Here is an 11326-nt window from a genome sequence, read left to right as displayed (position 1 = left end):
TCATGGTATACTTAGCCTATAAAAGGTCAGTGGTGAACAGGAGGACAACAATGCCTGTAAGGCCGCCTGGGTGAGTGCCCCGACCCTGCCTCACGGGATGGTGCTCGGCAGATCCGAGGCCTCCCCGCGGCCCCTCCACCTGAGGAAACCCAGCTGGGCACCGGCTCGAGGAGGAAAACCCTCCTGCAGCCATACAGGCACCCCAGCCTGCCACTTGCTCGCTAAGAAAGGGCTGGAGATGGCCAGACGCCAGCCTGCCGCACCGCTGGGAGCGCGCTGCGCCATAAGCTCCACCTCGCCTCACAGCCGGGCGCCTTCTCCCTTTCCCACAATCCTGTGCGGCGGCAGCGTCCTCCCCTTCTGGCGGCGGGCCCCGGCGCTCATCCATCGCTCGGCTGATCGGCTGCCTCCCCCTCGCCGCCTGTTGCTAGGCAGGCCCGGACGCAGCTGCCGTGGTTTCCTGCCCGCTCGGAGGCGGCCGGTGGCGGCGGGACGCGGCGCCCCGCCCGCTCCTGGCATGGAGGGTGACAAGGTGAGGGGCCACTGGGAAGCGGTCGGGGCTCCGGGGTAGCCGGCGAGCCTGTCGGCGCCGCCCGGGCCCGACTGCTGCGGTCACCGCGCGAGGGGCCGTCCCGCCTCGCCCCTTCCCCTCCTCTCCAGGAGGGCCCTGAGGAGGCGCCGGGGGCGATGGCAGCGGGGCACGGCCGCCGCCCGGCCCGACTTGTGCTTCTGCTCGGCCTCCCCCTGCTCCCGGTCCTTTACGCCTTAGGAGCCTCGGCGCCTGCCAAAGCCATCCCTCACCCGGCTGCGCCTTGCTGCCGCCACTCGTGTCCCCTGGCGTTGAATAAGCCAGGGCATCTGTGGGGGCAGAGGCAGGGAACGGCCCTAGTGTTTCTTCTGCTGGCCCTGAGAACCCCCGTGGCGCTCCCTGGGCAATTCAAGTCTCCTTGTTTTGTCAGCACGCCGATGAAACTCTCGCCCAAGTAGCGGTAGTAAGGACGTCCTTATTCCTCTAGCAGAAGGATGAGACTGTATCAGCCACGGATCTTTCTGCAGAAGAGGATAGGTGGTTTATGAAAATATCCAAAGCTGTTAATGTTTCAGATTGTAGATAAAGTATATTTAATAATTGATACTCCTGTAACTGCTAATTGTTGGGTTTTAGTTCTTAAGGAACTCGCATAGCTTTTGCATGATGGTGTTTAATTATGAAAAGTTTGTAGAGCTTCAAAATAAAGGAAACAAAACCACATAGACATGCTAATATCAATTATTGTGTTACATATTCACTTGAAAAAGCAGAAATATCAAATCACTTTTATTACTGTTGTGTTAATCTGGATTTTACAGCTAATTAATTTGTGGTCATGCTGAATAGAAAATGGAGTAGGAAATGGAGTGGCTGGGCAGGTTATGTGAAGTAGTATGTTAGGACCACTCTAAAAACTTTCATTCAGATATCATTTCATTAATTGTGGTACATCAATAACCTCTTTACTGAAAAGAGGTGAGTTATTGAATTGTGAAGGAAAGTTAAACTTTGAAATTTTGAAAAATCTAGAATTTTTCAGGTGCATTGGTATAAGACTGCCAAAGACCCAGAGAAAGTTGTACTAACAGCCACACTGAATGAGAAAGCCTCCTTTTGCTGTTTCTATTCTATCAAATCAAGTCTATCACTCCTGCTGTTTACCTGTTTGAGGACTCTCAAATAGGCAACTCATATTGGAAATAAGAAAGATAAATATTTATATGTAAAGAAATAAAGTACTTTTCTCTGGCTTAAAAACTACAGGCATTTTACTGTTTTTCTGTTTCTTTTTCTTTAGAATCATAGTCAACTAAGTTCTTAACTTAGATAAAAACTTAATATTAAGTTCTGAAAACCTCCAATCTTTCTAGGTTGTGAGTGAAGAAACCCCTCTTGATCTGTCTTGAAGAATTTATCTAAAGTAGCAAGGTCTCTTATTCCGCTGATTTCATAAGGCAACATACTTAAATTATGAAATGTTAAAAATTTTCATAGTACTTTTTGAGTTCAGTAAATCTGTGGCATTTTATGTCAGCTGATGAACTCCCCATGCTCTCAGGTGGATGAGTTAAGTTAAATCCCAGTATGGTTTAAATAACTAATCTTAATCTGGATTTAAGTGAGTATATAAGGACTTCTAAATTAGCAGATGGGGGAGAAACTTCAATAAATCCTTCTAAAGTTTGTTTTAAACATTTCTTTTTGTGTGTGCAATGATTCCTCTACTTACAGAGGGACAGTAGTCTCAGAGGTATTAAGTTTATTTAAGCTTTATAAAAGACCTCTCTTTTTCTGTTTGTTTGTTTGTTAATCTCTTGCAAAAACAGAATTAAGTGGAAAATCATATATAAAAGCAATAGATTCGGGGGGGGAGGGATATGAAAAATGCAGATCCCAGAAAAGTGGCAGATGCATCTTTTTGGGCACTAGAGAAGCATCTCTGAATGTTTGCTGCATGCTTTTTGCCTCAGCTTTGAAATAAATCTCAAACTACCTTATCTGATACTGTCTCATGGTTATACTGGTTTTAGGCTATTAACGTCATTAGCATTCTTTCTTTCTTTGCTGATATGTACCTAAACATTGTCTAAAACCAAAACATAATCATATATATTAGGGATTTAAAATAGGTTACTATTTGAGACTATAATACAGCACATTGTTCTCTTCCCATCCATATCCTTCCTTCCAGTTTACGCTCGCACAAGTTCTGTTGAGTTTCTTAGGCTTTGTTAAAACTCCACTCAAGAAAATGGTCACCTTTTGTTTTACTTTGTCATCTGACTTTCTGCAGTAGTAAATACTTGTACTTTTTTAGGATCAGAAGAAAATAAAACTTAAAGGGCACTTTCTTTTTGTTACAAAGGCTGCCTTCTTGGTACTTCTGATTTTCGATGAAGTTTACCAGTCTACTACAATCTTCTATAAAATCTAAGTTTGAAAAGTCAAGAACTTTTTCATGCAGAGTAATTCAAAAATTAAAATATACTGCTAAAATGCTGCTTCCGTATAATCAATTAGCAAAAAATGGGACCATATGTTTCTTTTCTTCTACTAGTACAGCTCATCATTCAAATATTTATCAGTGATTATTTTCTTAATCTTTAGTAACTTTTACCAAGTCTAAAATTGAGAACAAGTGTAGCCTGGTCATGTCACTTTGAATATAGTCATCATCCTTCAACGAGCTAGTTAAAAATATTCAATAGATTAAAATCTCTCATTTGTTTTAGTGATCTCAAGCAATATGATTTTTTTAGTTTAATGTCAAGCAGTTAAGGGCAGTAACTCTGCAAATGAGGATAGAAGAAATATAACCTATTTAACTAGGGAGAAGTCTAGTGAAACAATCTCCATGTATACTCTTATTATTTTCGTGATCCTTTTCCTTTTTTCTTCAGTGCCGCATACAAATATTTCATTTGGCAGTCAACTTACATATGTAGTGGGAACCATTTTAAAATATTAAGTGACAGTTGATTGAAAAATCATGCCAGCATTTTTTGAGATGCTGGCAATTACTAAACCAGAAGCTTCCTTGGTTCACTTGAAATGCACAGTAATCTATTTTTAACTTCTAGTGTTTAAAAATCTAACAAAAATGTGTTGTGGCTGTGTCAGATCCCTGATGATGAAAAAAGAAAAAAAGGATTACATTTGTCATGGTATTTTTAGATTCACTGCTTGCCCGTGTTATTTATCCCCTGAAGTGTCTTACAGCTGAGTTTGGGGCGGCTCAAATGATATGTCTAAGGAGAAAATACTGTATTTAACTGTTTGCCATGTGAATGGGTTCTGTGAGTAGTTCTGCAGAAAAAGGATCTGTGGGTCCTGGTGGACAGAAACTTGAACGTAAGTCATCAGGGTGCTCTTCAGGTGGTTATGGTTAACTGCATACTGTTTATATCTATCATGAAGACCACAGCTAGCAGGTGTAGGGAAGACTATTCTCCTCTACTCAGCACTTGTGAGGCCCTGTCTGCAGTCCTATGTCTGGCTTTAAGGCCCCCGGTAGTAAAGAGATTCTGGAGTGAGGCACTGAGATGGCTGTGGGGCTGGAGCCCTGATGTATGTGGGAAGGAGGCTAAGGAGAAAAAAAAAATTAAGAGGGGATCTAACAGCTGTCTTCAAAAGAGGATCTGTGGAAAAGACGGAGCCAAATTCTTCTCTGAGATGTACAGTGAGAGGACAAAAGGTAGTGGCCCTAACTATTAGCGGGGGAAATTATGATTTGGTATACGGAAAACATTTTTAATTGAGTGGTGAAACTCAAGAGCCAGGTTGCCCAGAAAAACTCCAACCTCAGACATATTAAAACCTCACCTAAATAAGTCCCTGACCAGGACTTTGAAGTTAGATCTAATAGAACAGGAGGTTGAACCTAATGACATCGATACATTGATTACTTTCCAAAAGTGGCCTGACTGTGTGTACCCATTTGGTCTATCATTGGAAGACCAATTTTAAGTCTTCCTTGAAAGGCCACACTGTTATCCACCATAAGCACTGACCTCAGAATTGGTTACCATGTGTGTACAGAGCTGGATAACCTAGTAGAAGTCTGAAGCCTCTTCCAGGTCCGGTCAGATCAGGTAAGTATACACATTGGGGCTAAATTAAATTAATGTTTACATTACACAATTCAGTGGTACTTGCCATATATACCTTGATCCTTTCCTTTGAAAAACTATTCATTGTTAGATGATTTACTTCTCTCTGCAAATTGATTACTCAGTCTTTTGCTGTCTTTTCTGTTCTAGAGAAGAACGAAAGAAGATACTTGGAAATCAGAAGAACTTAGGAAACATCTTAGGGTGACTTTATTATATTTCTACTAGTTTTGATGTTAAGTTACCTTACAGCAGAGGAATTTATTGACAGTCTAAACATAGCGGGTTGAGTGCTGGTTTTACTAGCCACTCTGCCTTGTGGGATCTGTAATAGGTCTTTAAGGCTTTTTGGTACACCAGACCCTTTAAATCTGCATCATTGAACACCAGCAATACAGATCTTTAATGTGTAGCTGCTAACTTCCTTGCCACAACTGACTGTTCTGGAATCTGTCTAGTCCAAATGTGTCCAGAGGCTGGCCCACTCAACTGTTTCTAGCTACAGCAGTCATATAAGATTACTCTACAGATTTCTTAATTAGGTAAATAGAAGAAATACCATTGTTATGGTAATCACACAACACACAATGGATTCTGATTTGCTGGCCGCCCAAATCCAAGTTATAGCTCTGCTTTGTATACACTCACTCGCTTTCCTACATTTATATTATGTATTGTATTTGTTATCATCATTTATCATGTTTGTCAGGTGCTTTTAAACTGGTTAATTACTTTATCTGCTGGTCAAATAGGCATTCAGGCTACAGTCAGTTACACCATTGATATTCATATTAGTTTTGTGCTATGTTTTTTAAAAGCTGTTTTCCAATATGTATCATCTTTTCTATGTCTTGTGTAGATCTTCATTAGTCCTTTGATAAACTAATGCATCCTACTTGTTATCTATTGCCTAGCTTTCTATCAATTACATTTCAAAGCTCCCCATTATTTCAGTGCCAGTGCTACAGTATAAGTACTTTATATTTTTTAGACATTCAGTAACATTTCTGCTACTTCCATGTGGGCTAAAGCAAACAATTTTGAGTTGAAATGCTTTGGTTCCAACAGAAATGGTTTGGATGGACTTTCATTTCTATGAAACAGGTGGTTAAAGTTTAATTCACTTTACTCAATGACTGTAATCAAAGCAAGTTCTGTTTGTTCTGCATTGAGTAAATAGCTGAAATCGTGGGTGTAGTGAAATCAGTGGGAGTTGTGCTACTTGCTTCAGGAATATATAATCTCTTATGACTTTAGAAAAATATAAGAATAGTTGCATCCTCAAGGGATCTAGGCCAAAAACTTTCTTTCACAGTTTTTATATGCTGCTTTCTGTTCAAGTAAAAGCTAATCTTCAGTTCTAAAGGCAGCTGCAGGATGCCTAGTTATCTATCATTATTGTTTATATCTGTAACATATTTTACAAGATGGCACAGTTTCTGTCTTCATGAGCTAACAGCTTTAAGATGCTGAGTTAATTTTTCAACCTAGCTCTAAACAAAATGCATGGTTCCACAGTAAATTTTCTTTTTTTACCAAATTCTTTTCAAATACATTGAAAATGCAGCTTATTATTTATTTCATTTAATTGTTCTTTTTACAATAAGTACAGACATAATGTTAGTAATTTTGCAAAGTAAGCCTAGAAATAGATCGGCATTTTAATACAGTTTGGGAAATTAAATTCAATTTCAGCAATCCACTGATTCTTTTTTGTTTTCACATGAATATACTATATCAAAATAGATTGCTGAATTACAATAATAGATTTTTAAACTTTTTTTTATTCCAGGCATCACAACCAGATAGTCAAAATGAAGACCAAAAGCACAGGGAAAAGAAACTGCAGAAAGAGAAGTCTGTTCATGACACAGGCATTCTTAAACATGAACGCAAAGACAGAGGGAAGAGCAAGGAAAGAACGAGAGAAAGAGAGAGATTTCTATCTGGTGAAAGAGACAGGGATAAAATGAGAGAGAGAGAAAGGAGGAACGAGCACCAGAGAGAAGGAGACCGAGAGAGATACAAAGATAAGCTTCAAGAGTCAAGTTTGAAGAAGGAAAGATACAACGTACCAAAGGATAAAGACAGGGAGGGCGATAGAGAACGAGACAAAAAGCATAAGAGACATGAGATAAAGCAGGTAGATACACAAAATAATCTGAAATCATTTGAAGGGAGAGATAAAGAACATCACAGAAGAAGAGAAAGCAGGCATCATTTGGGTAAGTTGCTTTGGGTTGCTGTTGTACTTTGAAATACTTGATATTTAGATGGAAATACTCTGAAACCATACCCCATCTGTACAGACAGGATAAAGACAGGCAGGTGTGAGTACCTACTGAAATGTGTATCTTTACAGAATCTTGCGGTAACCTAGTTTTATTTTGGTGCTTTTAAAAATTTTGATGCTCGCTTCCCTTCCTCCAAAGAGAGGATGAATGTCACTGGTTTTGTTGGTCAGTTGGTCTGTTGACTTGAAGAGAGTAAGTACCTTCCTGCCTAGACATTCTCTACTGAGTGATCCATTTGAATCCCCAAGTTGCAGGGTTATTGCTGAAGTTAGCAGCATGTGTCATTACTCTTACCATTACACAATTAAGAACAGAGGGATTCATTAGGAAAGAAAAAGGAGTAACCAGTTTTGGAGAGAGAATTTCAACAGAATATTAAGTTATTTTTAGGAAGCTCTTACGTTTTAGAAAACCCATGTCACCGAAATACTATTTCCTACTTGCTAGAGTTAATTATGTACAGAGTTCGAGTATAATAAAATTTGTTCATTAATATATACATATATTTTCTAGAGAAGGAGAAAACAAGAAGTGAAGAGCGAGAAAGACGGCATACAGAAAAGAAGGTAAAGGAGGAGAAAGGAATGAAGTATTTCATAATGGAATAAGATAAAATTGTAGAATAATGAAGAAACTGGATCAGACTCCAGTTCCCAAGAAATCCAAGAGATGCATAGATAGTAAGGTCCTCAGAAGTGTACAAAACACACAACATCAAAATATATCTGAGCCATTCTATTTTAAGGACATAATTAATTCATTTTTTAAAGTAAAATTAAATTAAAATTTGCATAGCAAACAGTACTTTATTTTTGTACAGCTACATCAAATTTTTCCATCTGCTATTTATGCCTTATTACAAGGATACTGGTAAGTATACATCCTATTTTATGTTAGATCACCTAGTAAACAAAGAATTAATTTTTTGTGTGAAGAATACATAATCCAAAGAATTTTCTGTAGCAAAGTACACAATGTCCCAGAAGAAATATCAGAATCTCAAGTGATACGATAATTTGAAACTTGCCATTGTAGGAGATTAAAAAATGGCTGGAAGGTCCACGTGGCAGAAAGAGATTAGGTACTTACAAATCCATCATTCTAATGGTCAAAAATCGATATATTTGTGAAAATAAAACAGTCTTGGAGAACTTTCTAACTCTTTAATGTTATTTTTCTCTTTGCAGGATAATGATACCAAAAAGGGCATTGACAAATTTTTAGCCTACAAAGTTGAAGAAGGTGAATATGTACACAAGTTACAGAAAGATCAAGAGTTGGATAAAGAGGGAGAAAGAGGACACAGAGAAAAAAAAGAATATTTTGTTAGGCCAGGAAAAGAGAGGCTTTCAAAAGAGAGAAGTCATAAACGTTATGAAAAGGAAGAAAAACATAAATCAAAGAGATCTAAAGAGGGATCTTCCCATGAAGACAGAAAAGGGCAACCAGCAGAAGCTAATGAGAGAGTAAAAAGTAGAGAAAATGAAAGAAAGGAGCGTGATCTAAAGGTTAGTTTTGTTAAGACTTTAAAACATTACCTTATAACTTACTTTAATTGTTGATATATCATCATTGATAAGGTGAATAAAAAAAATACTAGGATTCTACGTCAACATTTTCTGAAATTTGAGGCTAAAGTGGTAGATTAAAATACTACATCTGCATTTAAGTATCCTAACCCAGAGCTGATTCCGTCCATGAAATTTAAACTAGAAACTTGTCTATATGTTAGAAACCTCTTTTATTCATAAAATTCTTCGTTGCTATGACTTTTGAAATTTTTACTAACACTTTGAAGTGGAGATGAGATTAGGCTAGAGGTCCATTAAAGTGTATTGGCCTTTATAGAAAAAAATATGATTTTAACAGAAGCTATTTTTGATGTTGCCTATAAAGGGAGCATGGATATCTAACTCACAAGTAGGCACATGAGTATAGATCCCTTATATTTATGTCTTTTGCCTCTACTTCTGAAGCCATAGAATATCTTCTATATTTCTAATACAGAGCATGATGTTATATCCTAGAGACTTAATCAAAACTTTGACATTTTTTACTGGTTTTTATAATACAAGTACTCATTCTACAGGAATGAGAGAAGAAATAAGTGATTTGTAACTCTTAAAATCAGATAAGTTTTATGGAACATAGAACCATTCAGATGGTTTAGGGTAGTTTCTTCTGCTCCCTAAAGAGTGAAGATGTATAAGCTTCTCAAAGAAAAGTTCAGAAATATATTTTCTAGTGAAAATACTAGGCATCTTCAGTGTAGGGGCCCACCACAAATGATTCCTGTAACTGACTTTCTGCAGCAGAATTCAAAAGCCTATCAGGAGCTTGCTCAATGTTTGACTTCCTTGGAAATTTACTTAAGTGGCTGTTACAGAATATATGCACTGATGCCGATGCATCTATCTCGGTTATGTTTCTTTTTCTGATGTTCATAAGAAAAGCACCTTTATCTTAAACAACCTATTGAATACAGTTCCAAATTTAAGCAAACCTTCATAATACAGAATTTAAGAGTCAAGTCCCTGTACTGGGGATTAAAAGTGCCTGAGGCTGTTCTCTGTCCCTGGGTCCAACTGGTGTGAATTGTTGCAGTCCATACTGTTAAAATCTCATTCTTTGAAACAGGCTGGCCGCAGCAGCCCTTAGTCCCTATCAATTTTTCAGCCACGCCTAGGGGTTATTTAGGAAAGTGCTGTGGGCTCACAATTTAAGCAGTATACACTGGGCCCAGAGCATTTTTTAACCATTGTTACTAATATACTGATGTGAAGTTATCCTATAAAAAAGCTGGAATTTACTCTGGTAAAGCATTATAAGGTTTTGTTAAGCAACGGAGAAGACTCAAGATCCCTTCTTGTTTCCTTTATGAAATGCATTGCAGAAGGGGATGTAGCCAAACTTCACTCCCAAGTACTTAATATTTTTGGGAGAAGCTTATATTATGTGTATAGCATATATTTTATGGGTATTTATTTTCTTTGCTTACCATATCTGTAAGGAGGAGATTATTCTGACATTAGTTCATACACAGAACTTCTTACAAGCAATGACTGATAAAAAAAAAAGTATCTGTCATTGAAATAATTCTCTAGAAACCTTTCTTACTGTTTAATATCACTACTAGTAATACAGGTTCATATACATATTTCTTCCCAGCATTTCTGACACATGAATATTGTGACTTCTTTTGCAGAATAGCGAACACAAAAAAGAGGAGAGGGTTCAAGAAGAAATGAGCCATCAGCATATAAGGTAAATTCAGAGATTTAAAATAAGTATATACTGTATGGTATCTACTAAGATTCAGTCACCACCAAAACAATAAGCATGAATTCTTGATCTCAAATACCTAGGGTGAATATAATTTTTTTCATAGGCCCTTTGTACAATACTATAGCAAATAAAAAAAAAATATATGTGTTTTGCCTCTAAGAGGATTCATATAAAAATGTATGCATTTGTATTCCATTTTTTTTTTCCTACCCCAGGATAGCAAGAGATATTTTGCAAACTACATATATATTAATCTGGGCACGTAGTTTGGGAGACAGTTTGATCTCCAGTTTGCTGCAGATATTAATATAACTAATAGATGTGTGGGTTTAGTAGGTTTTTTCCTTCTTACTTTTTCTTCCGTTTTGATGCAATTATAGGCATTAAATTTGGACAAGGTTTTTGCATTTTTTAGCTGATTAATCACTTGGCTGTTTCATTATCCTTTTGTACCATAAATAGAGATCTATAAAAGTATTTGTAGAAATATTTCAGTTTATTGGAAATTTTCAACTATCTCTTCTTTTCAGGAAAGAAGACATATTTTTTCTAAAACAAACAAAAAAAACCCAGAAAACAAAACCGAAACAAAACTAGTGCTTTCTTCTGAGTTAACCAATAAAATTGATGTTCTCTTTTTCAATAGGACTGTAAAAGATAAAGGAAAACTCAATGAAAAAGAGGAAAGGGACACAAGACAAGAGGTAAAAATATTGGGTTTTGGAACTTAGAATATTGTGTTTTTCTTGGGATTAATAACAATTATAATATGTATTTCAATATAATGCCATTCTAAGATAAGAAAAGATTTATGTATATTGGTCTTCAGGTATCTCCTAACCTATCTTTGTGGATACAGCCTTAGAAAATTGATTCATTCTGTATAAATTTGCTAAGCATTGAAGGTAGCCATGTATTTCAGTATATTCTATGCTTGAAAAAATAATTCTCAATAATTGGGAAGAGTTGAGCCGTGTAATACAAATCATCTACAGATACCTAAAGTATATTATTTCTTTCTATAAACAGCTGACATAGGGAAATAATATGTAGTGTAAGCCAAGTAAAATGCAGCTAGCAATATAATTCATATATGTCTCTTAAAA

General features: G+C 37.3%; 1 protein-coding gene across 1 annotated transcript in view; it reads left to right on the top strand.

Annotated features, from left to right (window-relative positions):
- Positions 1-392: 392 nt before the first annotated feature.
- Positions 393-11326, top strand: part of DYNC2I1 (dynein 2 intermediate chain 1) — a 34516-nt gene continuing 23582 nt past the window's right edge. Inside the window, exons 1-7 of the mRNA XM_075144117.1 lie at positions 393-532; positions 4792-4845; positions 6434-6866; positions 7449-7501; positions 8123-8443; positions 10141-10199; positions 10867-10924. Coding sequence (XP_075000218.1) covers positions 518-532; positions 4792-4845; positions 6434-6866; positions 7449-7501; positions 8123-8443; positions 10141-10199; positions 10867-10924 — 993 coding nt within the window. The 5' untranslated portion in view covers positions 393-517. The remainder of the gene's footprint in view (positions 533-4791; positions 4846-6433; positions 6867-7448; positions 7502-8122; positions 8444-10140; positions 10200-10866; positions 10925-11326) is intronic.

The sequence above is a fragment of the Calonectris borealis genome, chromosome 2, assembly GCF_964195595.1.
Source record: "Calonectris borealis chromosome 2, bCalBor7.hap1.2, whole genome shotgun sequence".
Taxonomy (NCBI): Eukaryota; Metazoa; Chordata; class Aves; order Procellariiformes; family Procellariidae; genus Calonectris; species Calonectris borealis.
The sequence above is the reverse complement of the archived record's forward strand: the minus strand, read 5'-3'. Positions and strand labels throughout refer to the sequence as shown.